A 13,953-nucleotide genomic window follows, 5' to 3' on the forward strand; every position below is an offset into this window, starting at 1 on the left:
TATCCAGACCCCCCACGGCCAAGCGGTTGTAAGGTCTGACTTTTCAGTTACAGTTAAACGGTAGAATCTGACAGCGAGAATGACGTTTTTGCTTTCTCTCCTCGTATGCTTCGTATGCGTATTGAGGAGGGGTGGGGCTCAAACTTTGGGTCACTCTACCACACCCCTATCACACTTTATTCGTGCCTCTCTGAAACTTCACAGGAAAGAGATTGTTTTGCTTAGCTACGCAATAACCTGAACAATTAAAAATAAAAGCACCACATTATTAAAATGCATTTTACAAGGAATCGATGTTTAAGTCAAAAACCAATCAACGTGTGTCATTCTGTGTCAAAATGCAGTCCAGTCCCGTTCAATTTCGTCAGGAACGTTTCTTCAAATTGCTTGTTTAATTCTTCACTGAAGAGGCTCCTCCAGTCTCCAATCTGACCCTTGCGATTTGCGAAGCAAGTTTGGTTTTGTAGCATATTTCGAAAAGACATAAGAGTTGGAGTTTTTCTTCATTTCTGCAAACGTACACTGGTGGGTGATTTTACGGATTATTTCATCTGAAAGTGGCTTCTCGAGAAATTCGCTGATTAGTCGAACGTTACCACAAAGATCCTGAAAGGTAAATGGCTTTTTAAGGAAATCATTACTAGTTTAGACTTGTGCAACTACTCACTCTTTATTTATAGGGGTTTTATGGTCGCACAATATCCGCTCCCTCACCTTCTTTAAACCTTCATATGTTAGAAATAACACGTGAGGTTCGTCTCTGTGTTTCCACCAGGGTACCACGTGATCACACCAAAAGCCATAGGAATCTGTGAGAAATTATTTAAATTTACAATCATTTCATTTGATCACAGATATCTAACGGTTTATGGAGGTTTCGCCCCATTGCAAGTTCGTTCTCCTACCTCCTTTGCGAGTTTGCCCCGAGAAGTGAAACAAGTTCGCACCCACCTTCCTCAGCTCGCCCCTAAACCTTTCAAGATAATTTTTGTTTCATCAACCGAGTTGATGATGTAAATTGGTTACCGTAAAGTGTTTCAAAGCAGACGTTTCGTCAGAGCAAATCAGCGCAGCCCTACGTCAGAGCAAATCACTCGCCATTTTTCATTCGCTCTGACGAAGGGCTAAAGATTTATGGAGGTTTCGCCCTATTGCAAGTTCGTTCTCCTACCTCCTTTGCGAGTTCGCCCCCTGAAGTGAAACAAGTTCACACCCACTGTTCCTACCTCGCCCTTAAACCTTCCAAGATAATTTTTATCAACCGAGTTCATGATGTAAATTGGTTACTGTAAAGAGTTTCGAAGCTGACGTTTCGAGCGTCAGCACTTCGTCAGAGCAAATCACTCACCATTTGCCATTCGCTCTGACGAAGGGCTAACGCCCGAAACCTGAGCTTTGAAACTCCTTACGATGGCCAATTAACATTATCAACTCAGTTGATAAAAACAAATGAAATTTCTTGTTATAATTGTTATTCTACCTCACCGAGGCAGTCCCTAAGGCAGAACGTATTCTTTTGCTGTCGAAATCATGATAGCTTTGAAAGATTTAGGGACGAACTGGTCCGAACTGGTAAAGGTGGGAGCGAGCTTGTTTTTCCTCAGGTGACGAACTTTCAGAGATAGTAGGAGGCGAGCTCCCAATGCCGTCAAACTTCCGCTTAGCTCACAGCAAAAACCATATTTAACAAATAAAAATCCTTACTTTTGCCCTCAAGAAACAACTTAACGAAGAACTCCCACGTCCCATTAAAATAACTGCCAGCATCAAAGCTTTGGATGAAGTGATAAAATGAAACAGCAACGTCCTTTGGATTTCTTGCCACGTAAATATACTTGCTTCTTTTGCTCTCCTCCTTACTCATTGGAATCACATGATAAGGAAGATGCGACTTAATTAAGCGGGGACTGGGCCGAGAAGTCATAGAGACCTTCTGCCCGTCTGACTCGTCTCCGGGCCTATCGAAGAGCTGACTTTTTTCCAAAAAGGGATAGCGACTTTCCACCCTTTCTTCGCTGATTTTTCCATCGTTGAGTATTTGCCAGACAATTTCTTGCACCTAGGTTGTTCCTGAGAAAAAATAAAGAAAGTTTAGTTCAAGGATAGATCTCGTTGTCCGCAGTTTGCATTTCTTGCACGCTTTAATTTGGTCGTATTTGGTTGTAAACATGAGCTATTCTGTCAGTTATACGTAGTGATTTGGTTTGCTGTAAAAAATTACGTTGTTTTACGTACTCTCCCTACGGACCTTTTAAGCTATGAGGTCCGTGGTTTGAAATGGCTAAACAATGTAATATATTAAAGGGCATGTAAACCCAAAAATACATGTTTTTCATATACTATGAAAAAAGTGGCATAGAAAACGAATTTGAGATTTGTTTTGTCCAATTCGACTTATATTAGGGAGAAATTCCACTTCCCGTGAAAACACTTATGAAGTAAGCGTCGGAACTAAAATATTGCGCAACACATATTCCACAGTAAGATTGGTATTGCAGCGCGTATTAGTAGCAGTAGTTTGGACGAGGTTTTTTCAGAAAAGAGTGACACGAATGCCTTAAATCTAGTATATGACAGCGATGGGGATAATCCAGAATCTTTAGGAGAGTCTCGGCCACGTCCTTAACATATGAGTCGCGTAGGGTTCACCGAAGGGATTCGCACAAGGACTGTAGAGAACATGTTGACAGTGGTGTTACCGTTTCGGAGACTCAGACGGGTATTTAATTTACTGTATGATTTATTTGCATCTGATATGAAAATCCAATAAAGCAAGAGTACAATCGGAATACAATAGAAATCTTTTTTTTCACCTGAACAAAGTTCACCAACTGTCGTTTCAAATTTGCGTCATTTGGAAATCTATGCCTTGTATGCTCAGTTTTGTTTGAATCAGTACAAAACTGGACGATACAACTTTCTACCATTATGAAAACATTGAACATATTGAAGCAAACTGTTAGTAAAAACTCATGACTAGACCGGCAAACAATGGCTGTGGAGAAGACTCCTACGTGTCTCATGCGGTTATAAAACGTAACTTTGGAGGTTCCACCCCTCAGGTCACAGGAAAGATGGCGCCACTTAAGATGGTGAATATTTCGAATTTGCAAGAGCTTTTACAAAGTGAAAATGGACTTTTCAGAAAAAAACGAATGGTGCCTTTGGTGTACTTGATATATTTACTAAACATCTATGTGAAAAGAAAAACTTTGTCCCACGCTCGTGAGAAGACGAAAAAAACATCAATCTCTATTTCTTTACCGAGCTCAAAACTTACCATCTCTCTCATTTCTATCTACAAACATTATGCTATCGATATTGCTGATCCTAGCAGTATGCAGGACATGTGTCATATGTACTTCGTAACAGACCTCGCACACCGTGTAGTCTCTATGGCTTAGTGATAGAGCATTGGAGCACGGAATCCGAAGGTCTGAAGTTCGATTCCTCAAGGGGACTCAGGATTATTTCTTTGTCCCACGCTCGTGAATAGACGAAAATATATCATTCTCTAACGTTTTTAGGGTTTACATGCCCTCTAAAGTTCACACGGCAACCAAACAATTATTCAAAAATGGCATGTGTTGCGGACGTCTTATGGACAAAATTTCGTTGTTTTTTTTGTTGTCGAAATTGTCCCTATTCACAAATAAGTCAGCACTCAAAAGACAGCAGTGTAAAAGATATCGGCGACGAAGTGAAGCAAAGTGGTCAGTCGCAAGAATCGATCTATAGCCTTACCTGATTTTGGAAAACTGACCACATAGACATCGTCTGAACGGGTTTCAAAACGACTCAGATCCCTCTCAAGATCCTTACCAGTGCTAGGCGCGTTGATTGCTAATCGTACGCCACGAATAAGCACTTGTCGTGGTCCAAAGAACTCTCCTTCCTTCTCTTGGATGACTGTGAAATGTTCTGACATCATTGGTATGTAACGTCTACACTACTGCGCAACACTTACTTATAAAACAAATGGTTTGTAATGAACAGAAATGGTCTAATTGTCTCTTCGAGAACGGTTTATCTTATCACAAGAAATTTATTTAAAATACAAATGGACAAGTCGCCTTTGGTGAAATGAAATATTCAAACAAAAATGGTTTATACAATTCAGAACTGTGTAGCACCCTTGTTGAACTGATTCAATAAAAACACGATTGGCTAAGTGTTAACTGAAAGTTGTTTACGCAATCACAAAATCATCTTCTACCTTAAATTTCTTAATTTTACGGTTAAGATCGGCTAGAACAAAGACAAGATTGATAATATAAAAATTATAATTAACCTATTGGCAGAATTGAAATTACGCTTGAAAAGATAGTTTACGATAAAATAGCCTTAGAGGATTGTTACATAACAACAGAGTAAACAGAAAATTCGAAGAAGAAAGGGCGTACCCTAGGTACCGCCACTAAGAAAACTACGTGTTATTCGCATAAGTTATATAATTACAAATTCAGTGCGTAGATGAAAAAGCATAAGCTATTTACAATCAGAGTCACCTTTAAGAAGAGGTGTTGAAGGTGTTAATTTAAAAATTTAAGAAATATTCTGGAATCGTGAATTTTACTAAGAATTTGACTAAGAATTTGTATAAGAAGCAGGAGTGTGCGAGGTTAACTTTTACCAGAAAGATTTACAACTAGAAAATTGACATAATTAAAAACATAGCTTATCACAAAATAGTACAAGATCTAATCACCGTAGAAACGGAGCAACTGTTTCCGTACCAAATTCACAACCGCGATAAGAAAAAGGTGAAATAAATTGTACTTAGATGAGACCGCCAAAAGGAATAAATAATCAACCTGTCTTATTATAATTTTTGTATCGAATGGCTTAAAGTAATATAATATTTCCATTCTTTTTCCCAACACCAATATAAGGAAACCCTTACGATATTTCAGATTAAATATAGTTCTATCTTTATCGTTTAACATTACCATGGTCACGCCTAACCATAGTAAGAATTCTCCATTTAAAGTACAGCAGTTTTCTCTATAAACTATATATAACTATGTAGTTTTTAACTTTATAGTTTTATAGTTTTTAGGCGCCCTTTAGTTGTAGTTTCGTCGTCTTAAAACATAAATCGCTTTATCACGTTTTCTAGCTATGGTTCTGACTGTCTTGACTGTAAGTGTGCTGTCGCGTAAAATGATGCATTCTATCTGTATTTTTGATATTCCTTTTGTTTCAGATTTTGATATTATCTTGAGGTAGTAAAATGGAGAATTCTTACCATGGTTAGGAATAACCACGGTAAGAATTATCTATTCAAAGAACAGCAGTTTTCACGGTAAGAAACTGAAAAGAACAAAAGGACAATTTGAAACTGACTAATGGCAATTTGAACTCCCAACATGGTTAAGCCGCAACTATTAGAAACTTTACGACCTCACGATAAAATTTCTGATAGCTGCGGCTTTCCTTAATTTTAACAAACTATAACAATTGGAAATTAAAAAAACGTATGGTTTGAAACGATAAGAAAAGACTTTATTGTGAAATATAAACTTAAGTTTACTTTCATTTTTACTAACTGATTATTAAGCTACTGAAAACGGTTTCATCCGAAATATCATTCACTTACTGATATTGCGGTAAGATGACGAGGGCATAAATTTATTCGCTAACAAGCGAAAATAGGCAAACATAAAAAATGACTATTACCGGAATAAGGCTCGCTGAGTCTAGTAGACGAGGCTACAGAAATAATCTCTTCCTGTGTTGAACGTCGAGTGTACGACGTGGCGAATACCTCATTAACGCGATCGTTCTGGCGAATTTCGCGCCAAATTCGATCTGAGTGACGTAAGGGTTGTTACGTAAGACTCCACATAAACTGTTTCATTTCAAGCTTGATTTGTCCATTTCACTTTTATATTTTTGGCGGTTACAGCTTAAACCAACTGCTGTAACACTAAACCATTTCGGTTTTTACTAAACCATTTGTCGTCACGCTAAACCATTTCGAGAGTAACTACATCACGGGCGACGAGCGGGGGAAGAATAGCAGTTATGAAAAATGAAATACGAGTGGTCAGCGGGGAAACAAGTTTAATAACTCATGTAGAGACATATCAATTATAGTTGCGGAAAACAAAGGTCTTGTAAAGCCGAAACGTTAACAGTGAACTCTGCTAAATGAAATGTTAAGCAATATTTCAAAAGTGCTGATTGCACATATATCTTTTACTACTGTAATAAACAATGGAGGTATCGGAAAAGGCAACGGTGGCACCCAGAAAGGCACCAAAAAGAATTATATTTACGTTTTGTAACTTGCTGTGTGGCGTTGGTGACGAAAAAACGAAAACCAAAACCGTGGCCCCCAAATAATTCTCGAATATGGATAGGGTGGAGATTTTCCTCCTTTCTCCCCAATAACCTCTTTCCCCCCCCCCATCCCCACCCTCTACGTTTTCGTAGTCTCGTATCCAGACTCTCCATGGCCAAGCGATTGTAAAGTCCGACTTTTCAGTTGCAGTTAAATGGTAGGAGATCTGGGAACGAGATTAACGTTTTCGCTTTCTCTCCTCGTACAAACTTTAGGTCACTCTACCACACCCATATTACTCTTCATCCGTGCCCGCTTCACAGAAAAGAGATTGCTTTGCTTAGCTACGCAATAGCTTGAAGAATTGCAATTAAAAGCACTACATTACTAAAATGCATTTTACAAGGAATCGATTTTCAAGTTGAAAACCAATCAATGTTTGTTATTCTGTATCAAAATGCAGTCCAGTCCCGTTCAATTTCGTCAGGAACGTTTCTTCAAATTGCTTGTTTAATTCTTCACTGAAGAGGCTCTTCCAGTCTCCAATCTGACCCTTGCGAAGGAAGTTTGGTTTTGTAGCATATGCCGAAATGACATAAGAGTTGGAGTTTTTCTTCATTTCCGCAAACGTACACTGGTGGGCGATTTTGCGGATCATTTCATCTGAAAGTGGCTTCTCGAGAAATTCGCTGATTAGTCGAACGTTACCACAAAGATCCTGAAAGGTAAATGGGTTTTTATGGAAATCATTACAAGTTTAGACTTGTGCAACTACTCACTATTTATTTACAGGGGTTTACGGTTGCACAGTATTCGCTCCCTTACTGATAACAGTCTCGGATTCGCGTTATAATGGTCGGACTAGTAAAGGTTGATCTTATGTGTTTGTAGTCCAACTAAAACAAAGATGAGTAAAGCATGAAAATAGCTGACCTTCTTTAAATCTTCATATTTGAGAAATAAGACGTAAGGTTCATCTCTGTGTTTCCACCAGGGCAACACGTGATCAGACCAAAAGCCATATGAATCTGCAGGAAATTATTCAAATTTACAATCATTTCATTTGATCACAGATATCTAACGGTTTATGGAAGTTTCACCCCATTGCAAGTTCGCTCTCCTACCTTCCCTTGCGAGTTCGCCCCCTGAAGTGACACAGGTTTGCACCCACCTTTCCCAGCTCGCGCTTAGACCTTCCAAGATAATTTTTGTTATATCAACCGAGTGGTATATAAATTGGCCACCGTAAAGAGTTTCAAAGCTGACGCCCTTTGTTAGAGCAATGGCAATGGCAAATGGTTTGTCTTTTGCTCTGACGAAGGGCTAACGTGCGAAAAGTGAGCTTTGAAACTCTTTACGGTGGCCAATTTACATTATCAACTCAGTTGATAAAAACAAATAAACTTTCTTGTTATATACTACCACACCGAAGCAGCCCCACAATTTCTTTAGAAACTAAATCGTTCAACACGTTTCCTTAAGGCAGAAAGCATTGTTTTGCTGTCGAAATCATCGTACCTTTGAAAGATTTGGTGGCGAACTGATAAAGGTAGGAGCGAACTTGTTTTTCCTCAAGTGGAGAACTTGCAGATACAGTAGGAGGCGAGCTCGCAATGCTGTAAAACTTCCGCTTAGCTTACAGCGAAAACCATTTCCAACAAATAAAATCCTTACTTTTGCCCTCAAGAAACAACTTTACAAAGAACTCCCATGTCCCTTTAAAATAACTGCTAGGGCCAAAGCCTAGGACGAAGTGATAATATGAAACAGCAACGTCTCTTGGATTTCTTGCAACGTAAATATACTTGCTTCTTTTTCTCTCCTCTTTACTCTTTGGAATCACATGATAAGGAAGATGTGACTTAATTAAGCGGGGACTGGGCCGAGAAGTCACGGAGACCTTCTGCTCGTCTGACTCGTCTCCGGGCCTATCGAAGAGCTGACTTGTTTCCAAAAAGGAATAGCGACTTTCCACCCTTTCTTCGCTGATTTTTCCATCGTTGAGTATTTGCCAGACAATTTCTTGCACCCAGGTTGTTCCTGAAAAAAAGGAAAAGATAGATCTCGTTGTCCGCAGTTTGCATTTCTTGCACGTACTAATTTGGTCAGTTGTAAACATGAGCTACTCTGTCAATTATACGGAGTGATTTGGTTTGCTGTAAAAATTACGCTGGTTTACGTGCTCTCCTATGGACCTTTTAAGCTATGAGGTCACGTGGTTTAAAATGGCTAAATAGTAAGACATGGTTTGATGCATCTCTGGTTTACAGATTTAATGAATGTAAGCGAAGAAGTTACAATCCATAGACCCAACGTTTCGACACTCCTGTCTAGTGCCTTCATCAGGGGTGATCTAAACGCTCCAACAAGAGGTTCTTTTCTATGATCGCTAATTAGCTGCCTTTTTAACTGACGAGCTGTAAATAGGCGTCAGGAAGCAAGCCGCTATCGACACGATTTAAAGGCCTCCAAACAAAGGCGCTAGTGGTAACGCCGATTAGTGGTGATAATTTTAGAATTATCCCACCCAATTGTATCGTTGGTTAGTCATGTGTGCTCCGATAAAGCAGAATTTTCCTTTTTGCAAAAGATAACCGCTTTTTGATGCTCTTTCAAACGTGTACCAAACTGACGTTTGACCTGTCCAATGTATTCGTTGTCACAGTCCTTGTAAGGAATAATATAAATGACGTCGGTTCGTTGTTCTTTCGTGACAGGATCCTTAGGTTTGGCGCAAATATGCCCCAAAGTCTAGAAAGGTTTTTGAGCAACTTTAACGTTGTGGCTTTTCAAAATTCTCTTGATGGGTTCCGTAACACCCTGAATGTAAGGAATAACAGCAAAACCAGTTGCTGGTTCCCTTTAATCAAGAGAGTTACTAGTTGTAACTGGTTTTTGGCAGTTACGGAGAAAGGCTTTTGTAGAACCATTTGCCTTTAGGGCATAAGAAACATATTTTCTCCCCTCAGCCTTCGAATCGAGTGAAGATGGTAAACAGTTAGCCCTCCTGAGTAAAGTTTTGGCTACAGACTTTTTATGGCAAATAGGGTGGTGAGAATCGAAAGCGAGGTATTTGTCGATGTAGGTAGGTTTACAGTAGACACTTGTCTCCAAATTACCCTGAGCCCCTCTGGACACATTTAAATCAAGAAAGGGCAAATGTCTATCCTTATCACGCTCGAGGGCGGATTGGATCGACGGCTCTACTGAATTAAAATGCGATAGGAGGCGCTCCGCTTCAATTCCGAATACCGCAGAAATAACATCATCGACATATCGTTTCCAGAAAAAGGGTTTAACCGGCGAAGTGGCTAAGGCCCTTTGTTCCACGTCTCCATTACCAGGTTGGCAATGACAGCAGAGACGGGCGAACCCATAGCTGTACCAAAAACTTGTTGATAGTAGGTGTCGTTATATGCAAATAGCGTGGTTTCGAGGCATGCAAATAGCGTGGTTTCGAGGCAAAAAGACAGCAGATGAATAATATCCTCCACAGGCAAAGAAGTTCTTTGTCCTAGGGAAGCATCTTCTCTGAGTCTCTCCTCCGCAACCTTAACGGCAAGATCAACTGGGATTTTAGCGAAGAGCGAAACAACGTCGAAAGATACTAATTCTTCACAAGCGTTAAGAGTCTTATCTCTTATGAAATCCGCAAATTCGCAGGAATTTTTGACAGTGTAATCAGTATTCCGAACAACAGGCGACAAAATTTTCGCAAGATAGCCAGAAATTGCGTAAGTCGAAGAATTATCAAAAGAAACAATGGGTATCAAAGGAATTACCGGTTAATAAATTTAAGTAAACCATACAAACGTGGACATAAGCCGTCACAAAAAGGTAGCTAATTAGTGACCATATGAAAGGACCTCTTGTTTGCAGCGTTTAGATCACCCCTGATGAAGGCACAAGACAAGAGTGTCGAAACGTTGGGTCTATGAATCGTAACTTCTTCGGTTACATTCATTAAATCTGTATACCAGAGAAGCATCAAACCATGTCTTATTGTCCACCTGGTTGCCGTGTCAACTTTAATATATTTTAAATGTAAAATATATTAAAGTTCACATGGCAACCAAACAATGATTAAAAAATAGCATGTGTTGTGGACATCTTATGGACAAAATTCCGTTTTCTTTTGCCGAAATTTTCCCTAGTCATAAATAACTCAGCACTCAAAAGACTACACTGTGAAAGAAATCGGCAACAAAAAGAAGCAAACTGGCTAATCGAAAGAATTGATCTATAGCCTTATCTGATTTTGGAAAACTGACCACATAGATATCGTCTGATCGGGTTTCAAAACGACTCAAATCCCTCTGAAATATCCCTATCAATGCTGGACGCCTTCCCTGTGGTAGCCCAGTCATAAAATGCCTTTGTTTTTTTTGTCGTCTTTTTTTTTTTTTTTTTCCTCCGCCACAAAATGGAAAAATTGCGCAATAGTACCCAGAGGTCATTGGGCCCTCAACACCATGACAACCAACTGTGATCCAATGAGGTGTTCACATGCTGATCACGCGTGTTATCCCTCAACACCATGACAACTAACTGTGATCCAGTGAAGATGTTCACATGCTGATCACGCGTGTTATCTTGATAATGATTGACGTTGTCATGCACAGACAGGGCCAGGTCACATGACGAATCACGAGATTTTGCTTATAAAACTCTTTGGTCGGTTGTTTTGTTTTTCAACGTATTTGGATTGCGATCTCCTGGAGCATTATGGCGCAAACGCGCAAAATACTTACAGACGCATATAGAAGTCGTATTAATCGCGGCTAATCCACACTGAGAGATGTTATTGAGCGGTAATTTTGGAACGGATTGAGTCGCGAACTCTTGAAAGCCATGAAAGCCTTGAATGCCTTGTATGCTAAGTATGCCAATGTCTTAGTTGAAAAACGTTCACTTGTTGTAAAAAGCAAAATCTGAAATCTGAAACCAAACTGCATATACTCTATGCAATCTATTGAACAACAATACTACCGTGAGACTGAAGAACATAACTATAATGGATGCAAACTGCTCGTGAAGAAAGACATGTTGGATTCACTTGATGGCATGGAACGTAGCTACGATAACAGTACGAATGGTATTAATTTCACGATCAGAAAGGTGAATCTTATCTTTGTTTTCATTGTAGTTGTATGGATATTCTTTTTTAATAAATACGTGATCCAAAACCCTGTGTTTTTTTGTGTATAATGTTATTATGTTAAATATTGTTTACGCAATTGTCTTGTCACAGGCGGCCCAAGCTCACTTCTCGAGAAAAAGCCAACGATTAATTCATGAACGCGTCACGCGTTGTGTGACTCGGTGTTAAGTTACGAGAGGAACTGCACTTTATAAGGAATAGTATAGGGAACGAAGTATGGTCGATTTACAACGATACATATTTCGAAATATGAACATTTTTCTCGTAAAATCAATAAAACTTACTCATACCCTGTGTATCCGTTGTATTTTCTGGCGATTTCTGCCGTTTTAAGTTTGCTTTACCATCACTGTTATTCACGTCATCTACTTTTATTACGTTGGTAAAATCTGTACAGACATCATACCAACCAACTCGTGCGCAAAGTAAGAAGACTATATTGAAGGCTTGAAATAATATTGATTTTCATCAAGAAATGGGCCAGGAATATTCTACGATAGTGCAAATAATCGTGAAGGCGGATCGCAGAAAAGCGATTGCGTGACGCTCGGTAAGCTGTAAGATGACATGTTATTATATACCGGACGTAAAAACTCTTCAGATTCTTAGTTTGCATTTTGTAATAACAGGTATCCGTGGCACCAATACAGTTTATTTTTGGTTACATTTATTTGCAAAACACACATAATCTACCACAAAATACCTGTGAGTGAGGTAATTCGACATTTTCGTTCTTTCCCACATTAATATTCTTCTCTCCTTTTGTAAGAATGTAGACATCACTCACAATGTTTCAAGTAATCCACCCACCCTACAAAAAAGTAACTCTTGCATGCATAGCATGCCTATGTTTTGAAATAGGTGTATGCCCTTGGCCAAACTTGAGCGCACTATTTCAATATACTAATCCGACACCCGTAGTATCACTACACTTGATTCCAAGGATCCAGTACCATCCAGGTATCCCAGTTACCCCGCTCACAGGGTCTAGTTAATCGTAAAGCTGATTCCCTCGTTCGAGCGAAGGGCTAACTATCGAAACGGCAGCTCTATAAACTCTTTACGATGGCCAATCGACATTATGAACTCAGTTGATAAAACCAAATTATTCTGTTATACCCCTCACTGACGCAGCACTAAAATTTCTATAGAAACTTACCCCTCCTGAGAAACTTAATATGGCTGCGACTGTTGTCAGTTTCACGCACTTATTCGGTCAGAAACGGAAATTGGTTTTCGTTGTACGCATTTCTTCGCTAGGTTTTAAAAATATGCGAGTTTCTCACCCATGACTGCGAAAGATTGCATGCATAATTGTTGGCTGCGTAGAGATTTTACCGCGTTAAACTTGCCACAATTAACGTGATCCAATCTCGATCTATAGCCTTACCTGATTTTGGAAAACTAACCACATAAATATCCTCTGATCGGGTTTCAAAACGACTCAAGTCCCTCTCAAAGTCTTTATCAATGTTGGGCACATAAAATGATAATCGTACGCCATGAATCAAAGCTTGTCGTGGTGCAAAGAACTCTCCTTCCTTTTCTTGAATGACTGTGAAATGTTCCGACATCGTCGGGGAGATATTACATCACTGGCGACGAGCGGAGGAAGGAAAAAAGACCGAAATACGATTGAGTGGTCAGCAGTGAAACAACTTTAATGCTTCACTAATACAGACAGATCATTGGTAGTTGCAGAAAACAAACGTGTTGTAACGCTGAAATGTCAACAGTACACTTCGTTAAATAAAATGTTAAGCAATTTTCAAAAGTGCTGTTTTTACATAAATCTTTTCCAGTTGTAATAGACAATGGAAGCATCGGAAAAGCTATCGATGGCATCCAGAAGGGTACCAAGAAGAATTCTATTTACGTTTTGCCGTTGCAACACGTTCTTAGGCCTTTCGTCACACAACAAGTTACATAACGTAAATATCATTCTTGTTGATGCCTTTCCTGGTGTCATCGATGCCTTCCCAATGCCTCCGTTGTTTAATTTCACAATGAATAATATGGTGCTAGTCAAAGCTTTTGGAAAATTGTTTAACTTTTTAATTAGTGAAGTGTAACTTACATTTCGGCCTCACAACACTATTGTTTAGTTACGAAACGTGAATAGAATTCTTCTTGGCGCCTTTCCGGATGTCACCGATGACTTTTCAGATGCCCCTATTGTATATTACGTCAGTAAAAGATATATGTAACGTGTGCACTGTTGCGCAACACTTACGTACCCTCCTTCTTTTGTTTTTCTCGTGACCGCTGTAAAAGTAGTCACGCAACACTCGGAAACCAAATCCGAACACCCATTAGTGTTCTTTAAGAAAACGGAAAACCAAATGCTGAAAAACGGAAAATCCGCAAACTGCAATGAAAACCAAAACCGAAAAACCGACGTTTCTTGACAAAAAAAAGAACGGAAAACCGATCTTATAAATAGCCAAAACCGCAAAATCGAAAATCCCACTGCCCCCCTCCTTTGGTTTTGTTTTTACGAAAGTCA

At 39.3% G+C, this 13,953-nt stretch overlaps 1 protein-coding gene and 1 pseudogene across 2 annotated transcripts; both read right to left on the reverse strand.

The window, feature by feature from the left end:
- Positions 1 to 323: 323 nt before the first annotated feature.
- Positions 324 to 3,928, reverse strand: LOC131787355 (sulfotransferase 1B1-like; annotated as a pseudogene).
- Positions 3,929 to 6,061: 2,133 nt separating this feature from the next.
- Positions 6,062 to 13,571, reverse strand: LOC131787301 (sulfotransferase 1B1-like). 2 transcript variants are annotated; one of them, XM_059104406.2, is made up of 5 exons: positions 13,525 to 13,571; positions 12,838 to 13,168; positions 8,096 to 8,326; positions 7,220 to 7,314; positions 6,062 to 7,004 (listed from the first exon to the last, which is right to left on the reverse strand). In XM_059104406.2, the coding sequence occupies exons 2-5, from the start codon at positions 13,019 to 13,021 to the stop codon at positions 6,729 to 6,731; spliced, it is 786 nt and encodes a 261-aa protein (XP_058960389.2). In that variant the 5' UTR covers positions 13,022 to 13,168; positions 13,525 to 13,571; the 3' UTR covers positions 6,062 to 6,728. The 2 variants fall into 2 exon arrangements, with proteins under 2 accessions (XP_058960389.2, XP_058960388.2); XM_059104405.2 differs by lacking the exon at positions 13,525 to 13,571 and having other exon boundaries at positions 7,961 to 8,326.
- Positions 13,572 to 13,953: the final 382 nt, after the last annotated feature.

Source organism: Pocillopora verrucosa, chromosome 11 (genome assembly GCF_036669915.1).
Source record: "Pocillopora verrucosa isolate sample1 chromosome 11, ASM3666991v2, whole genome shotgun sequence".
NCBI classification, from domain to species: domain Eukaryota; kingdom Metazoa; phylum Cnidaria; class Anthozoa; order Scleractinia; family Pocilloporidae; genus Pocillopora; species Pocillopora verrucosa.